Source organism: Harpia harpyja, chromosome 4 (assembly GCF_026419915.1).
Source record: "Harpia harpyja isolate bHarHar1 chromosome 4, bHarHar1 primary haplotype, whole genome shotgun sequence".
NCBI classification, from domain to species: Eukaryota; Metazoa; Chordata; class Aves; order Accipitriformes; family Accipitridae; genus Harpia; species Harpia harpyja.
The window spans coordinates 40906469-40925524 of NC_068943.1; the positions used below are offsets into that span (position 1 = coordinate 40906469).

General features: G+C 41.0%; 1 protein-coding gene across 1 annotated transcript in view; it reads left to right on the plus strand.

The window, feature by feature from the left end:
- The first annotated feature begins 1687 nt into the window (after positions 1-1687).
- The window catches only part of BARX2 (BARX homeobox 2), a 37048-nt gene continuing 19679 nt past the window's right edge, over positions 1688-19056 (plus strand). The window contains exon 1 of the mRNA XM_052786357.1: positions 1688-1997. Within this exon, the coding sequence (XP_052642317.1) occupies positions 1805-1997 (193 nt within the window). The 5' untranslated portion in view covers positions 1688-1804. The remainder of the gene's footprint in view (positions 1998-19056) is intronic.

The window sequence follows — 19056 nt, forward strand, 5'->3', positions numbered from 1 at the left end:
TACCATTCTAGTTAAATTCCTGTTTGTAAGATTGCTTTAGTTTCTCAAAATAAAGAAACAAAACCATTTTGAACCAATTTATTTTAAATGAGAATGCCCTTCCAATGGTTTAATGAGCAAAATGCTTTGTTTTATCTTTAATATAATTTGCTGTGCCGTGTTTTTTAAAACCAAGTTTTTAAGAAAAAAGGTTCAAAGAATATATCAAAAGTACAGTATTTCCTTGCGTCTGCCTTCCGGTTTTGACAGTCTGTGGACAACGCAAGTATCTTTTTTTGGTTTTAGGGCTCTACAAATCAGCAAATGTATCTCTGAAGTTAAATCCAAATGATACTTGCAATTGAAAAAGAAATAGTGCTTTTACAAAAGAGATTAAAGATAGTTTATAGATTTTTGAGGGCTTTTAAAAATAGAGACCAACAAAATAAAAGTTGCTCAAATCGCTTCTGAGACTTTGAGATGGTTGTTGCCTTCTGCAAAAACGGATTGAGTTTTCTAAGAGTAAAATAAGAGTTTGCTACCATTTGGATCACCAAAGCATGAAACCTAAAGGGTGGCTGATAACGCCTTGCAGATTATACTTAAATCCTTGTATGAAGCCTGCAAAGTTTTTGGGGGGTTTTGGTGGTTTGGGGGGGGGGGGGCACATCTCCCTAACGAGCCTCTCCTTACCCGTTTCAAGTTTGCGGCCACAAGTAGTTGCGAGCCGGCTGTGGTTTCTGGAAAACCATGCGGCAACCGGTTAATCGGGAAGACTCCTCCTGATCCGCCTTCCCTGCAGAAGGTGTCCTGGTGATTCCTGTGCTAAACCACACCGACTCCAAACGGGGCGCGGTGTCATTTCTCCGCGGGCTAAAATCCCCGTTTGGGGGCAAATCAGGGGAGCTGCCGCAGAGCAGAGAAATAAAACCGAGGGCTCAGCCTGCCAGGAAAAATGCCTTTAGCGGAGCGGGGAGACCTCGGCACCCCGTGGGCTGCATGGGGCCTGTCCTCAGCAGAAGGGGCTCAAAGCTCAGCTTGACAAAAGTCCGGCTGAGAAAAGCAGCGATCCGCCAGTAAATCACCTCAGCCCGGGGACTGAGTAACGCCGCTCGGGAGAAGGCAGGCGTTTGCTTCAGCAAGGCACCTATAAATAGTATTATTATTTTTTTTTTTTTCCCCTGCCGCTCTCCAGCAGCACTTGGCGGCTGGGGAATAGGGTTGATGCCGGTCGGAGAAAGCTGTAAGGGCTCGAGAAGAGCCGCTCTGCCGCCGGCAGCCCGCATTTGCGGGCTGTGCGCTTTTAATTTTTTAAACTAATTACAGGCTAGAGGAGGAGAGAGAGAAGAAAGGGGAAGGGAGAAAAAAAAAAGGCAAGCCAGCCCCAATCTGGAACCTCTCCAATTTTTGCACCAAAAAAAAAAGGGGGGTGGGGGGGGAGAAAGAAACACACACACACCCCAGTATCTTAAAATAGAGAGCAGGGAGGGGAGAGGATCGGCGGGATCCTCCCAGCCCGGCGCAGGGTAACAATGGTGCTCGGCGGGGAGCAGCGGGCTCCCTGATTGACAGCCGAAGCGTCCTAAAAAGGCCGTGGAGAGATGCTTATCGGAAGGTTTATATAGCGGGGGAGCCCGGCGCCGCCGAGCGCAGGGGGGGAGCGGAGCGAAGCAAAGCAAAGCAGACAAGACAAGACAGCGAAGCGGCGGCAGCGGCAGGAGCCGGCGGGCAGCGCTCGGAGGCGCCGGGCGCCCATGCGCGACCGGCCGCGGCTCTGGCAGCCCCCCGCAGCCCCCCAGCCCCGGGGCCGGCGGGCCGCCCCGCCATGCACTGCCAGCCCCAGCCGCAGCCCCGGCTGGCCGCGGCCGGCCGCCCCAAGGCAGGCAGGCGGCGCTACAAGACCTTCATGATCGACGAGATCCTCTCCAAGGAGACCTGCGATTACTTCGAGAAACTTTCTCTTTACTCCGTCTGTCCGTCCCTCCTGGTCCGGCCCAAACCGCTGCACTCCTGCGCCGGTAAGCCTGCACCCTCCCCCGCCCCGCACCCTGCTCGCTGGCGGTCGTGGGGCCGGGGGGGGCTCTTCCCAGGGGAAGGGGAGCGAAGCGGCCCCCTTGCCGAGGGCCGGGAGGATGCATCGGGGCGGCCGGTTTGCAAGCCAAGCCTCTCTTGCCTTGGTGGGGCGAGCCAAATCCTGCGCGTCCCGCTCCTCCGAAGCGGAGGAGACCCTCCCGCCAAGCCCAGTCCCTGCCACGACCCCGAGTTTTCACGCCCCAGCCCCAACGGAAGGGTTTGCGTTTGCTCCCGCTGTTTTCCAGGGAAGGGGGAAGATGGCATGTGTTAAAGCTCGAGGGCCGCGTTGCTAATCTCAGTGCGCAGCGGTGGGATTCGGCTTTAATCTCCCTCGGGGTGTTCGCGAATAAATAACCAATGCAAATGATAATCGGTTCACGGGAGCGCAGGTCTTGTGCTCCTTGAAACCGTCGGTGGGTTTTTCGTTGCCGTCTGTGGGAGCGCCAAGAAACGAATAGAAAATTTGAAAAAGGAGAAAAACCGCTATCGAGACGCAGGATTTTCTACCCTAAATTCTCTCTTCCTTTGAAAGAAGTTAGGCTCTAACAGAGCAGATGTGAAAATACTCCTCCTGATTTTGCAGACGTAGACACCGCAAATAAAGCCATGCAAGTGCATCTCTGTCCTGGACAGACAGCACTGATTTTAAGGCAAAAAAATGAGCGATTGGGTCTTGACCGTGGGCGTTATTGAATTTCACAAACAGATTGGTGTAATGTGAGCTTTTAAAAATCCACGGTAAAAGTAAAAATATCATTCTTTTAATGCATTCCAGATTAAAAAAAAAAAGAAAAAAAAATCCTTCTTTTTTCTGGTGAAGTAGGCAGTTTTCCAGATTTATATTCTTCCCATAAGGCCGCGCTTCCAATGGTGGCACCTAATGTCTTAAGAGAAGCAGATGATAGAACTGAAACTTAAAAATACGTTCTTCAAAAAATCTTAACTGTTGAAAAATACTTGTAAAGGACTAATTCCTGGTAAAATAATGTATATTTCAAGGTCATAAAATTGTGGGTTTCCTTTCTCTTTCCTGGGAATGTCCATTTTGCGTTTGTATTAAGGTGTGTTTAAAAATTCAAGGCCTGCACTTTGGCTTAGGTTTGGTGTTTTGTTTTTAATGCTTCACTGAATATAAATAAGAAGGAACTTTTCGGGTCTTAGTGGAGCTGTGCTAATAGAAAACTTGCTGTTAGGTTACCTAAGGGTTTGACAAGTAGAGTAAATCCTTGGTCCAAGCATAAGTCTTCCTCCAACCTAAATATTTATTTTGTAAATACTAATTATTAAAGATCCAGAAGTGATGAGGAGGCTGGGTCAGAATTAAGACCCATGATGACCAGCTTCTGGGAAGAAGTTACATGAGTGGTGTGATCCTCATTCAACATTTATTTCTTCGATCGATTTGTGCGTGACGTTCCTTGCCTTCTCTAACTAATTGCTGACATATTTTTATACAAGAAGAGCTGGTTGTTAATCAAGATATTGCTGACAAGGGAATTTTTCAGAGCTGATCCCTCGCTACTGCGTAGACAGTGAAATTGAGTGCTTGGCCAAAATAGGCATGAACGTCCCAAATGGGCTCAGTGTGTGGCAGCTTGCAGTTACATGGGGAGGGCCCGATTCTGCTCGCATTGGAGTCAATGGCGTGACTTCCACAGACCTCAATCTGCCAGGACAAGGAAAGAGATTTCTATCTCTTTCTGTACAGAAAGGAAGCATTAGAAAAGAAAGCTCCCTTTAGCACCCAAAAGGACTATTAGCCTGAATATTTACCAACATCCAGAAGCATGTACGACTAACTCAGCATCAAAAAATATGGGTTGAATGTCACCTTTAGGCTAAGGGATCCTTAGTATTTTTGATGGGTGGGGTGTGTCCTAGCAGCTGTTTTGACTCTCACCACCCCCATGGGAAAAAAGAGAGAATTTTTTTTAATCTGTGTCAAGTATAGCAAACATTGTCTTTGCAAGACTAATATATATTCATTAAATAATCATTAATAATCCTCAAATGACTCAGCAGTGGATTCTGAGTGATGCTAGCAAGACTCTTGTGGTTACCGTTCTCTTAAAGCCTTATTTCTCTTTGTGCCTGGGATCTTTAATGAATTTTCCCTCAAGGTTGTGTTTCTAGCCCAAGCCCAAGCTCTGGCCTGTCCCTGTGTCAGGGTGGATTGTGAATATCTGCTTCTGATGGAATAAGCTTTGTGGAGTTGCAGTGCTTGAGAAGTGAAGGACTGAGAGAGATTTGCTTGCAGGATTAAAACCATAAAAGAAACTGCTACAAAAGTCCACGCTTCCAAATTGTAAGCCTTCTAAGGTTTGTAGGTACGATTGAAGTCCTGTATGTATTAGGTAATGGGAATTTTTTTTATTATAAAAGAAAGGAAATTCCATCATTGTCTAAGAAATGGACAGTACCACAAAGGATAACTAAATGTGAAAGAATTTGAAAAATACCCAGAACAAATCTGTTAAAAAACCCCCAAAACACAACAAACAAACAAACAAAAATACCCCCAAATCACTTAGGGACTAAAGACTGCAGAATTACAGCACTATGGCATTTAACTTATTGCCTGCGTTTCCTTTGTCTCTTGAGTTAATCAAGAAGGGAGTGAGCACTTAGTCTCTTTGTGGTCTAAAAAAATGAGTTAACCTAAATCACAGAAATTTACCTTGCCAGTATAGTCATAGCTGGGACTTCGGCGTGTTTGAAACAGTAATGAGTAATTACTTACTTCAGCTGAAGTTCTCTTCAGCGGCACAGCTTTTTCTCAAGTCAGGAGTCAAATTTGTAGGCGTTTTCATGGGCTGAAGAGTTAATAGTTCTTTCATCTTGGGTGAAGTCAGAGAAGTCTGATATGCCTATATATTTGGAGCTGAAAGATGTAAGATGTTGCAGTTGTGCAGCATATGTGTTTAACAACATCCTTTGTTAAGTGAAGAGATCTGTAAAACATTGGTAACCAAATGGAAAATATTTTTTCTTTCGGCTATGATCAAAAGCTAAATATTTAAGCATGTGCAGCTGAATTGGGACAAAACAAATTTGTCAAGTAGAGGGGGGTGGGGGGTAGAAGGACGTTTGGGACTTTTCCTGTGCATCGTGAGGTTGAAGATGGACATTTTAGTTGTAAGGAGCATTCAGGAGGTCTAATGCAAAGCTCCCAGATTTCACTGGGGAGATTCCCATTGCGAAGAGCTTGGAACGAGCCCCAGCCAAATTTTTCTTTGGAAAGAAAAACGCAATTCCCTGTAAAAAGGATCTGTCACCAGCTTAAAATTTGGTGTATGAACATGTATTGTGGTGTTCGTTGAGCCTAATAAACAAGGCTGTACTCATACTGAATCTGTAACAAAATGCTAGCCCAGCTTCAGAGCCGTTATGATAAAAAAAAAAGAAACCAAAAATATTTTCAGATGGTGGTTAATAACTCTTTGATTTATGACTTTTTGGATTGTGATGACTTAGTGAAAACATTATTTATTTTGTTTCATGATATTTATTTTTTTATTGGCTTTTCATATTATGTCATATCCAATTAACTTGTATAAGTTATGATTACAGTGTTAATGTGTACTGTGCTTGGTTTGTTATACTGATTTCTGAAGGTTGCTTTTCGACTGAGCAGAGTCCTATAGGAATCACTTTTCAAATTGTCTTTATATAATTTTTCAATTTTACATTTAAAAATATTTGTAGGTGAGTCTATACCAATTCTGATTTGTTTCCTGAATTTTTTAAAATCTTGGTTTCGCGATACATTCAAAATCCAATTGCCATATTTGTAGTTCTGGGCGTGATAAAGAATCAAAGGACATTGTCAGTGTACGATGGTACAAGGTCAAACTGGAAATGCTTTATATTTATCAAAGTAACTAAAACCGCTTGAAAAATAAAAGCCAGGGTGGTCATGGCCAGGACTTGGCGGGGGGAAGTTGTGTGCTGACCCTGGCGATAGTGGAATTCGTGACTTTGTGTATTAATAATCAACAATATTGGTCTTGCATGTCCTTTGTAAACTATCCAAATGAATTGCGACGTCTGGATTAAAAAGAATTGCATTGTCTCTTTGAAGAGAGAGCTTTTAGAGTCTTCAGTTTATTTTAGCAAAGTTGGTAGTACAAATTATTTATTGTTTATGCCGTGTATGCCAGGCATAGAGCTGGTATTCTACCAGGTTTCTATCAGGACCTATTCCAGAGCTCATAGAAAACCCCTCAAATTTGAAAGTATCTTAGTGACTTATAATTTAAATCCCAGTGAACATCAGTGTAATTTGTTTCCGTTCTACACGAAGGCTTTTTACTAGTACATATCTCAGGTAGGACTGCGCTGCTTTCTCGTTCATCTGCTACAGTCGCTATACTAGAACAACACCTTGCATGAATGTAGTTTTACAGGCACAAAGATGCATTATATCGGTGTGGCCTTACTTGTCTTCTGAGAGAATTAACTCCTTTGATATAAAAACATTTACACCTGTGTAAGGGGAGTTGTGTTCAAGGGGATTGTACTGCTCTATGTATATTTAAAAGTACCGCAACTTCTGGAAGTGGTCATAACCTTAATTTTCTTAGTTTGTTTACATCTTTTTGAAAGTTTGCTGCTCTGCTTCCTAGTCTGTAGAACAAGTTGCATTTAAAGAACACTAATAATTATGGTTTGCTTCCTTGAAATTTTTGGTTTGGTGGTGGGTTGGTTGGTTGGTTGGTGTTTGGGTGGTTTTTGAGGATGAGACCTTGTTCAGTATTTGTGCAACTCGGGTTTTAACATGGGCAGGTATTTAGCATAGAATTGTTCATCACTTGATTTCTTCTTTTCTAGTTCTTTTGTCTGTCTTCTGTTGTTTTGTTTTAGGATTAAATTGGGAACTGCTTATCCCAAAGTCTCTTTGAGCTGTCATTTTCCTGGTATATTTGATGTTTTCTGGATGAAACTAAGCGATACCTGCAATCACTGGGGCCTGTGGGGAATCATTGCTTGTGCAATAAAGTGTGAGCTTAGATATTTCTGGTTCTCAGTCAGTCTTGTCAGCCTTTTTAGGAAACCATGGTGAGAAAGTAGATTTATTGCATCTTAAAACAGCTCAGTTTTTATGTGTGACCTCACAACAAGATTCCTTCTGATTCTCTTCAAAAAGGCCTTGATATAGGCAAGGTTTGAATTTGCTCTGGGACATTATTTAAAATTGGAGTGGAAGCCATTTCTTTTGCTCAAATACTTGCGGAACTTTTTCCTTTAAATTGAATGGATACTGTTACGGAGTTCCTGGGGGAAAGCAGGGCACTGTGGGAAACGAAAGGGGAATCCATGTAGTGTATGTCCCAGCGTGGGGAAAAATGAGATGCCATCCGTTCAAAGCGCGTTATCTGAAACATAACAGCTGGATTAATCCCGTTAAATAAAGCTAATACAAAGTTGTGGGTATACCTTCTACCAGGCTAACTCAAACCTGAGTGTGCCCAGCCCCCCGTCAGCCCTCCATCTTCAGCTGGCGTTGAATCGCCATCCCCCAGTACGCTGCAGATGTAAGGGTTTGCTGTGGCATCCCAGTCATTATTACAAGGCGTTGGAAAGAGTTTTGGTCTTGCGGTGTGTGAAGTGGATGCTCAGGAGACCTACGTGTCTTAAACGTGTGCCTGTGGTGGCAGGAGCTGGGACTTGATGTCTCACGAGGTCTGTTAAAGACCTGTGTCCCAAAATGTATTTGTTGAGGGAAGCAGGCCAAAATGAATATGCTTGTTTATACGGCAGCAGGGACTGATAGGTGCCAACATAAATTGCAAAGCTGTAAGTGTCTCTGTGTGGAAATCTGCATTGCTGCAATGCTGTTTGGGATTTTTTGTGATTATTTGTGCAAACATAAGAAGAAAAAAAAATCTGTTATAAAGTCCTTATGTTTATTGGATTTAGCTTACAAAGATCAGTATAGTTCTATAGTTTAATAGCAAAAAGTAAAGATGAAATGACAAAGGAAATCTATTAATCCTGAAAAATTTGCTCCTGGAGGTGTCACTGATCCAGTATTAGGAAGCTATTGAGTATTCTTAATAAAAATGTAAGATAATTCGGAGATGATGTTACTGCATACAGATCCTAGAAGATGCAGTCACATTTACACTGATGTCTCGGAGTGCTCCCCTGAAAACCTAGAAAAGTCAGAATTTGCTGTCGGGACTGTCTCCCCGCTCCTGCAGCATGATTTATTCAGCTGCAATCTCAGGGAAGTCTGAGTTTTCTCAAAACTCTCAGCCAAATAACTCCCTGTCCATTTTAGCCCTATAAGAAGAAGTCTTTCTGTAGCAATCACGCTGAAGACCAGCTTATCAGCTGAGGTAAACTGAACAATTGATGTAGTCTTTGAAAGTAGATTTATCTGTAATTGCTGAAGATTGGGCACAAAATTTAATTTTAAAGAGCTTGGTGTTTTTCAGGATGTCTGCCTTGGTTTTTACATGTTTTGATGTCTTTAGTAGAAAACATAGTTCAGAAATGCCAAAAAGTGGCATATGAGGAATAATAATGGCCTGGCTAATAATAACTATACCATCTGAGAAGAGTGTCAATTTTCTCCCTCAGATTATATCCAATATTAGAGGTGGTATTTCAGAAGCAAAGCCAGATCAGAATCTGAATTTGAAAACAGGCTGAGCAGGGAAATCTGGCTCTAAAGAAGTTTCAATGCTAGATATTAAAAAATCTGGAATCACGACTGAGTTTTGCTGTCTGTATCTCAGTACAGTTAATAGTGAATAAAAGAAATTAATGAAAGGGAAAACTACACGGAACAAAGCAGAAAATCACACCCCAGCAATTGCAATAAAACCTACTGTGGAAACTAATCAGCTTTGTGGTTGTGGTTAAGCATGAATAAGCATTGCGGAGGAATGCTATAATAGGAGGTATTAATGAATGTGGGATTCCACTGGGAACATTGACACCTATACCTTATTTTCTAAAGTCTCATGGTTTGCACTGAAGCGCAGTTTAAATCCGTTTACAGGCTGTTTTAGGTTTAAATGCTGTAGATTTGTGAAAAGTATCCTCAGTTTGGACACTGCTCTCGGAGCCTGTGCAATACAGACCTAGCGCCACAGCTCTCAAGTTGTTGCGATTATTATTTTTATGACTTTTATTCAACCTGCTGCTGTAAAATGCAGGAAAAGACAGACTTGTCTGGCAGAATAAATGTCCCCCAGCATTGCTGCCTTCAGTACCAGCTGGGTGTGAGCAAGGGCAGGAATCTTCACTGAGGAAGTTGGGGAAAGAGAGGTGAGACTGTTTTGAGCCAACAAGTTGTGTGAAGCTCCCAGTCAACTCACCAAGCTACGGGGAACAGAGCAGAGCAGTCGATAAGGAGGCTTTTTGTTTTTTCTTTTTCTTTCTTTTCTGTTTACTTCTGTTGAGCATTACATTTATTTTCCAGTGACAGAGCATGGTGAAGGACAGCTCGCAGTATCATAATCTTGGCAGTGTGTTGATTGGAGGTTGTTGATCCACCTTCAGAAAGGGTTTAATGCTGATAAGACTGTTGTAAGCAGGCTTGGACGATTGAAAGAAATCTCTGCCTTTCTGACTTTAAGTCGCTTCCATGCCCTCAACGCAAGCCTGTGAGGAAGGAAGATTTGCATGCAACTGCACACGATAGATGGCAGAGCTGATCATCTGGAATTGATCGTCACATCAGGAATTGATCTCTGTAGATGACTTGCTCAATACACTCTCTAAGAGTTGCTTCTTAATCCACTGCTGGCATTTACTGGGTCAGAAAGAGGCTCTGCTCTTGCTCACTGTTGCTCAGATGATCTTAATTTCTTGATTCTGATGATCTATTTCTTATGCTCATTCCCTTGATATCTTGTCCAGTTAGAGGAGACTGTGCAGCCCTGCTTGGAGGAACTGGAAACTTGGACTTTGCATTTGCAGACCATGTACAAAGTTTCATTACATCAAAGTAAAAATACTAGGAGTAGTCTGAAAAATTGATGTTTTGGTTTGTTGATAGATAGAAGAAAAAATGATCACTTGCCCTTTTCAGTTCAGAGTGAAGCAAAATGGTTTAGATTTATCTTGGCAAGTTAAAGGTTTAAAAAGTGTGTGGCGGGGGCGGAAATCAGATCAGAGAAAATACTTGATCTGGAATAAAATATTGAAAACATATCTTCTTAGGGCTGAAACAAAACTTTCTAACACTTTCCTTTTTATGAGACATTTGGCAAGGCAATGAAGTTACTTTGTATATTGCAAAATTTTCTTTTTTTCTTTTTCTTTTTTGATGAAAGGAATTTACAACCAAACATTTTCAGTCAGTTCTGTTTAAGAATTGCTCCAGCTGGACTGCAGAAGCCAGAACATGTTAACACGAGCTTCATTTGCTAGGAAGTAATAGTTCCTTGGAAAGTTTAGGAGCTGGTTTGTGATCTCAGCTGTATTTCTGTAAGTCAAGACAAAGTCCCTAACAGAACAGGATCACAAGAACGAGCTCATAGGAGCTGAGCAGTCGATGTCCTACGTACACTTTTACATGGCAGGGAGTGGAGCACAGCATTGCATCACTCAGATGAGACAGACCAAGTTATGCCTCCTCCTGATGGGCACGACAGTGTCCACTCACACGGACTTACACAGGAAAGTGTGCTCGTGTTTCTTGCTCTGCTAGGAACAGTTTCCGTGCCATGGTGTGTCTGATTGCTCCACCATGGATTGTATGGGTGAGATGAATGTGAGAGTTTCAGAGTAGCTTAGCGGCAATAAATCGTGAGGTCGTATTAATGTTACCATCCAGGGAAATATTGGAGATGGATTCCTCCCCTCCCCCCCAGGTTATCTGTTATTTCTTGTGTTCCTAGCACTCGGGGAGAATCTTGCTGAGAGACTTCTAGTCCTTGTCGAGTGATGTGAAATTCCCAAAGCTACATTTTAATGACATCTTTAAAAATACAGAGGGATTTGGTGTTAGGACCTGGCTAACACAGTAAATACTTAATATTTTCCATTTTCCTCTCCTGCAACTTTACGGTTTGACAGATTCTTGGCATCTTCTCCCTCGTTTCTCTTGGCCAGAACACAGCTCGGAAGAACACCAAGTTACCAGTTGCTGATTTTTGGACAGGTGTTCGGGTACTCGGCGCTGAGACCCATTTAAGTAACTAAAGGGAAGGGGGAAGAACAGCCTTTCCCCCAAAAATCCTCTATCTTCCCGAATGTGGACCTCTGCACTGGTATTCAAATCTCTTGTGACTGCAGTTAGCACATCCTGCTGTTGCAAATGAAGTTATATACTTGCTGCTTCTCACGTGTCCTCTGAACATATCCTGGCCCCCAGTGGGGTCTGGGTGATGCTGGTAGACCATATGCCATGAGGATGCTGAAGGTTTGATTCTGCTCCTAGCTACCTGATGAGAATTCATGAGGGGTAGTGTTCTTGGGGTCAATATCAGTTCATTGTCTGTGTAAATCTCTCTCTTTCTCTCTGAAGTGTGCCACACAGAAAGGCAGCCCAGCATCTCTTCCTTATTACACCCCCCCCCCCCCCATTAATTTCCTTTTTTTGACTGGTCTGTGCATACCTCTTCATAGTTAGCACTTTTGTAGAGCATAAATATATATAGTTCAGTAAGAAGAAACGACTTTCAGTAAAAACAAGATGACATTTTCTAGAAGAATATCCTGGCCTACATGATGAGTGGGAAAATAGTGTTTTTACCCTGTACAAGATTTTTATAAAACTATGGTTTTGGCAGTATTTATTTCCAGAATATTTGAGCTCTATCTAAAACACAAAACCTGAAAGAATGCTACCCTTCACAGCTCCCAGGCAAAATCTCCGCTTTGTTTTTTCATTTTTCTGTAAAAAAAAAAAATCACACTTTTTTTTTTTGAAGGAAGGAGAAAAACAGTTTTCCAGAACTTCCTATATAACAAAAATAAAATTCCCTTTGAAAATGTGATGACAGAAAATTTACAAATACATATGCTCTTTTTTTCTGTGAGATTCGGTGCAACAACTTTAACAATGACCTTAAAGTGTGTTTGGGTGTGCGTATCCGGGTCTTATCTTGTATATTCTTTAACATGCCAGTGTTTTTTATTCATGCAGTTGGCTGGCTACCTTCAACAGGACTACTGATGCAAAGAAGGATTTGAATTGGAAGCTTTTGTATTTTCCCTGTAACTCAGATAATCTTGCTACTCATTTTGTGGATTTTCTTCAAAATAAGAGAGTTTTCAATGTAGGGATCAAGTAATCTTTAAACACTTGGCTCACCATTTGGCTTTGGATATTTCTACTAATGATTATCTTGCAAGTTACAGGATAGTTAATGGCTAGTATTCCTGCTGATGCAAATTTTTTTTTTTTTTACCTGGGATTTCACCTTACAGGGGTTGGATTTCATCTGAATTAAATTTTAACAGACATCTTGAGAACTAATGTTGAAGCAAGGCCAAGTCCCTGTAACTTCGAGTGTACAGGTACCTATTGCCACATCTACCGTACAGCCTATGTTTATACATTAAAAACCAAAACACTGTTGTGTAAGCACAGAAGGGTTGAAGCCTTAATAAAAGCATCTCCTTTTCTATTGCAAGACACAGAAATATATGTGATATGCTTGTGGTTACTTAAATAGGGTATTCTCTGGCAGGTTAACCTGTTGTCTTTGAAGCAAAATTAGCAGTGGTGGTACTTTCTTATGGAAAGTATCTGCTTGCATGCTGTATGTATCACATACGTATAATTGCGTAACATTAGATGTCTTTAGGAAGGCCTAGTGCTCTGGCTTGCATTTATTCATGTGGCTCAAAGAGGAAAAATATGAAAAGTCCCCCTGAAATAGAAACCAGTAACGTAATCATTGATACAATATAATGATGAGAAGTCTGAAGCAAATGGGGTTTTTTTGGCCACAAAACGTTTGCATGAGTTTGTGAATACATCTTGCTTCACCCTTCTGTCTGTTTTGTTCAAAGCTTCCTCTTGACAGCTTTGCTAACGGTTCATTTTGTTCCTGCAGTGACTAAATAGTGGAGGAGCTGATATTTGAAGTTTTCTGTAACAGCAGAGCCCGATACTAGGCAGTTTGGATCTCTGCCGTCTGCTCTTCGTTGTGCTCTTTTGCTTTCCTTAAGCAGATTTGGTTTAGGTTGCTGGATAGTAGTGAAATTCTCCACTGAGGGACAGGAAGCCATGCCAGAAGTTAGAAGGTTAGTTTCGCCTTGTTGCAGTAAATTACAGAGCAATCATAAATGATGGGAAGGAGTTTGATGAAGTGGGTGAGGAGCAATTGATGGATTATTTTAGTTAAAATTACTTAGAGCCCAATCCAACTCCCACTGAAGTCAATTAAATCGTAGTTGGATCAGAGCCAAAATGAGTCAAATTCAATTATGCTTTAACTGTAAACATTTAAAAGCACATTATTATAAGGTAGTTTAGCACTTAAATTACAGTAAAACAAAAGCATTTACGAAATCCCAGACTGATAGTGTTTTATTTGTACAGCTCTGTTGAAACCCTTTTTCTTGAGGCCGAGAGACAGAGACCTCTTAGACTGGTGCCTAACCCCTATACCACCTGTCTGTTGTGAAGAGATGTCGCAGCAATTGATACTGTAGATGTATTTCTGTCCATCAGAGACTAGCTGGCTAACGATTGCATGAGAAAAAACAGCAAAGATCACTGAAAAGAGATTGGAGAAATCCCAGTGTTGTTTCATCTGATTGTCTGGATTTAGAGAGCTTACTAGTGTATCAGCTCATAAACTACTGAAACTTTTGCATGAGCTAATCTCAAAACTGTAATGGTTACGAATATTCATCTTTGTCTCAGCTGAACAAAGTACAGCATCCAAAATGTTATTTAAAAAGAAATAACTTACGTGATAAAAAGGTGGATTTATAAATACGTTCAAGTTTAACAACATATGGCAGCATTTTTGGAAAATCAGGGAGATTATCTTTTAAATTATCATTCACAAGCCTGCTTTAAGACAATTTATGTATTTTTTTTTAATAGATTCAGGGTTGATCCTTTTTGTTATGTCCTCAGAATTTCTCCTCACCATCCCTTTTCCAGCAGGGCGAAGGCATCTCTTGCTGTTTGGAGTAGCTCAAAGTTGGCAGGCATAGGGTTTCCTGGCTTGCATTTTTCTGATGGGGTAGGCTGTCTCAGGAGGTTTTAGCACTGCATCCTAAGTGCCATCCCTAAAGATTGTCAAAAGCTTGAGACCTGGCGAGCTCTGTATACAACAGGGAATAGCTGTTAACTGGGGTCATTCCTGTCTCTCCGATTGAACTAAATTCGTCCCCACAGACAGATGATCTCCTGGTCAATGCCAAGCGCTGAAAGGACTTCTGCAGGGTTTGAAATTGGTCTGGTTTGGTTTCTGTCTTCATAAGCAGCTGTGTTTAAAATGAAGGATAGGGCCTGATCCGTGTTTGAACTAAGGACGCGACATCACTCTGGCTTTGTGAAAGGTCTTTGCAGTGGATGGAGATGCTGGACGTTCGCAGAGCAGTGAAAGGACAGAAAATGGGACACGGGTCCAAATGAAAAAGATCGATTTGACTGCATGCACAGCTAGTACAGGAGTGTTGAAGTGTCTTCAGAGCTGTTTAGCTGGCTAAATGGACTCTGTTTTTAGTCTGGCAAACTCAGTTTGGCAAATTATTTCCTTTTCTTTCACGCTGTCACAGTTTTCATGGTTGTTTTGCCTTTTTTGTATCCTTTTCTGTTTTCCATGCATTTCTATTAATAGCAGGATCAATTAATAGCTTCCACTAACACTTTCGAAAGAGCTTGCAACTATGAATTAGAAATGTCTGTCCTTCAGAGAAGGGTAAAAGTGATGCCCATCCAGCAGCGTTAATCAGGAAAAAGGGATACAACCGTGATAAACATTGGTGTAGGACTTCTATGGCATATGCTCAACTTAGGAAAAAATACTGCCTTGTTTTCTTCCCCGTCAGTAAACAAAGACGCTACCCTGAAAGCAATGCAAACAACTTGATAACTATGTATCTGTGGCTTTAATATGTTTGAAAAAACTGATTTCTGTGATCCATGCCTTATTTCTCCCTTCTTAATATTAGCACGATTAGTCATGTTACAACTTGTAAAAATGCATTAAAGTCAGTTGACAGCTATTTAAAAACTGAGCACTACTATTATCTATTCACAGATACTGACTGCTTAGTACAGCCTAGGCGTGATTTGTTTGACTCATATTAACTCACCAGTGATCTTAACTTTGGTATTACCTTTCAAAAAGCAAAACCAGCGATAATGTTTTTACCCGCTGATTGTATTTCTCTATCTCTGAGTGTATGCCTGCAAAATAAAAACGGTACTTTTCCTGTAGTAAATGAGGGGATAGAAAATCCTTTTGGACAGTGAAGGATACTGAAAACAGTTTCATTCATCACGGTGCCTTGATGGCAACTTCGGTTTGAAGAAAAACATTTCCTTTAGGGGAAATATCTTGGGGAAGCACACAGTATTTCTTAGGAAGCGGAGCTGGTGCTGAATTTCTGAGTACCTCCACAATGATTTGAACTTCTTGGTGACGATTTGCCAGGACATAGCCCACTTCACCCTGAAACCACTCATGCCTGCAAGGTTTTCGCTGAATATTTCTTACCTTTGAAGGAAGTTATAATGGAGTAGCTGCTGCTGCCTATTGCTGCTATGTTAATTAACTGAAAAATCCATCCAGAAAAAACTTAAGTGTTTGTTTCCAGTATCTGGTGCATAGCTTTAGCGTGGCTTAAAATGTGGTGGACTCTTTTAATTTGTCATCTCAGAATGTTTGTTTTCCTCAGGGCCAATCATGGGTCATTTGCCTCCAGTAATTGATACCGACATTGGAAATGTTTGTCCAGTTGATGACAAAGTTAATTTAAGTGTTTGAAAAGTTATTGCCTCTGGTTAAACTGGGGCCAGTTTGCACATTGTGAGAAAATTCAAATACATACCTCATTTAGTTTCTCTCCACAAGAATTTTCTTCATTCAGATGTCTCACTTTTTACAACAATCAGTAAATAGTGAGGCTTATGTATTTTAAACTCTAATTTAACCCTTTGCATGCTGCAGATTATGTCCAAATATTGCTTTTCAGTACCTCTTGATTCCACCCCCATTCCCACTTCTTATTTACTCCTTGAAGTCAATGGAAGTTTTGGGTGTGTAGAAAAAGAAAAGGAATTGCATCAGACTGCAAATACGTGAACGTTTTCTGCTGAGCATTCATTTAGCTGGCAGCTTGGGGCATGCCACTGTTGGGAACAGGGATAAGTGAATGGAGTTTGTGATTTTGCAGAGCCCATGGAATAGCTGAGAACTTTGCAGTGGATAGTTGGTGGCTTGATCGTCTCTACTCGGCTTTGTCCTTGACTCACTCTATGATGTAGAGCCAGTTAGACGCTCGCTGCACGCCTCAACTTTCCCATTAGATAAAGGAAAGCAAGAGAAGCCCAAAGTAATATGGTCAGTGGGGACTGCATGTGTTTAACTGTGCTCTTCATGAGGATTAGTTAAGTACAAATAAAATCTGTATTTCTTTTCCCACCAGAGAGAAGTCTGTGGGAGGGAACAGACTTCCCCACAAATCACATTAAGACAGGTGTAAAGACAAAGCTGCTTTTATGACTTTGTAGGGGCTTCAACTCATTCATTAGCAATTTTTATCCATCCTTTTACCCTTTACTGGACTTTTACATTCTGTCCATGCCCTGCTGGGTTTTTTGATTTGCTCTTTCTCTGCCTTCCTTTTTCTCCCCTTGAGCTCTTTCTTGCTGTCTACCCTCAGCACAAACTGCATCTGATAATGTTTGAGTTCCAAGTCGAACTTTCGAACCCATGACGTCAAGTTGGTTTGGAATTAGGCAAAACCAGTTTGCCCATCCCTCGTTGTAAAAGGGTTAATCCTCTAAACTATTGAGAGACAAGGGCAGGGAATTATGAAAGGAGCCCCTGTTTTATAAGCGTTTGTATTGCCAGTGCTTGAATACCCATAATAAGTAGGTTGCTTTTGTGATTAATGACTGTGTTTTACATGCTGACCATGGATGATGTGTCTTATTGTAGAAGCCATTTATTTTTATTTGGTCTCCTCACCCAAGCAGTACTGGAAATGAGATGTTAACGTCTTGGTGGGAGTATGTTTTATTCTCAACAATTTAATGAAAGGTGACCCACAAAGAGGAGAAAATAATTAAAATTATGCCTTTTTTTAGCCTCTCTGTAATGTGTGCAAAGACAACTCACATGGATTTTTTTTTTTTAATGTGGGATTTTTCTTTTTCTTTAGAGATTCTTATTTTGTTCCCTCCAAGTTGGAAAGGAGTAGGAATGTGTTCTCAGTCTGAAACTTTATAAATTTAGAAGGGGCAAGCTATTCAAATGCTTTAAACTCAGTCTGTCTTTGTTTTATTAATTTATTTTTAATAAAGGACTAAAAAAATTGGAGATCTGTAGTTATTTTGAGCCAATTCCTGTATCAGATTATAAGTTTCTGATTTTGCTGTAGTTTCAGTTGCACTTTTTTCCCCCACCGTGTCATTTTGTATGTGTAAAGGGGGTGGTGGTGGAGTGTTTGTGATGGTCTGAATACACAGGCGAGGCACAGAAGAGAAGTCATCTTTTTATTAAAACAGCTATGTATCTATATCTGTATGCATTCAACACTGCATCCATCTACCTTTGAGATTTTCATTTCTATAGAATGGCTTAATAAAGGAAGGAGGAAAAAGACTTAAAAAAGCACTCTTGAATTAATTGGAGAAAATCTCTTTCAAGGCAGTGAAATTGGTTGCAGTGTCCAAGCAAGTCTTTCTAAAGCTCTGCATAAACTGAAAGACCTTGGATCTGGTTTCCCAGCAGATCTTCAGGGATGGAAACAGAGACAGCTGTAGGCATGACATCGATACTTCAAGAGAGAGAAAAAGATGATAAGGATTTTTTTTTAAATGTTAGAATTGAAGCGCTTTTTTGCATGTGGTTCACCAAACATAAATTAAAGGCTCATTTAGCTCTCAGAATTTAAAAAGATCCCTCATAACTATTATGGTATTGCCGAGCAAAGCAAACCAATTCAGCTTGATGGACTGGTAGTGTTGGTTGCTTTTCATCATATAGCAGTAAATTCCAATAATTGCCTGAGTTCTCTGGACAGATTATGTAATAACGTTCCAGGTGGAATATGGCCCCCATTTCAAAGCTTAATGAAAACCCTGGCAATGTAAAGAGTCTGTCATGCTGTCTGTGGGGTGAGCATGGAAATGCCAAATCTAAGATGAGTTTCATCCCAGCAGTGCCACATAAGAGAGTCTAGTAATGGTGGTATTTGGGAAATAAAAAATATTCCCTGAAGACTTATTTAGGTCACCGTCATGTAAAAATTGGCAGCCACAGCTGATCTTTGGCAGAATATCTTTCTTGGTTTAGAAGATTTAAAAAAAAAAAAAAAAAAGGTGAAAAAAGTTATTTTGGTTTGAAAAACCATGTGCTGCATATTATGTGCTTGTTATTGGAGGAGTTCCCGTGGAAACATTGCTGGTTGCACAATAAAAGGATACATGTATTGCTTCGATATTAACATATATATTAATGACACATGAAGGAATTTTGTAATGGTATGACACAAAAGAGAGGTCTCAATGCAGTGCTCATGCAGTCTATTCATGTGAGATAATAACACCTCTGCCTCCCCTTGTGGCTTCCTTCTGGTTGAGTACTTTCCAGACCATACAACAACCTTCTGTGGTAGGTATTACCATCTTCATTTTGCCTGTGGGGAAAACAGAAGTCCAGTGAGATTCAGGGACTTGGCTGAGATTGTACATTAAGGCAGTGTCAGGGTTGGAAGCACTATGCCTAATGTCCTCTTTCCCCAAAATCTACATCTAAGTGAACAGAACTTTGTTCTTTTGGTCCTTTATGGGGCAGGTGAGAGTAAATAAAGTCTGTGGGAATGAGACAATATTCCCATCAACCTGGA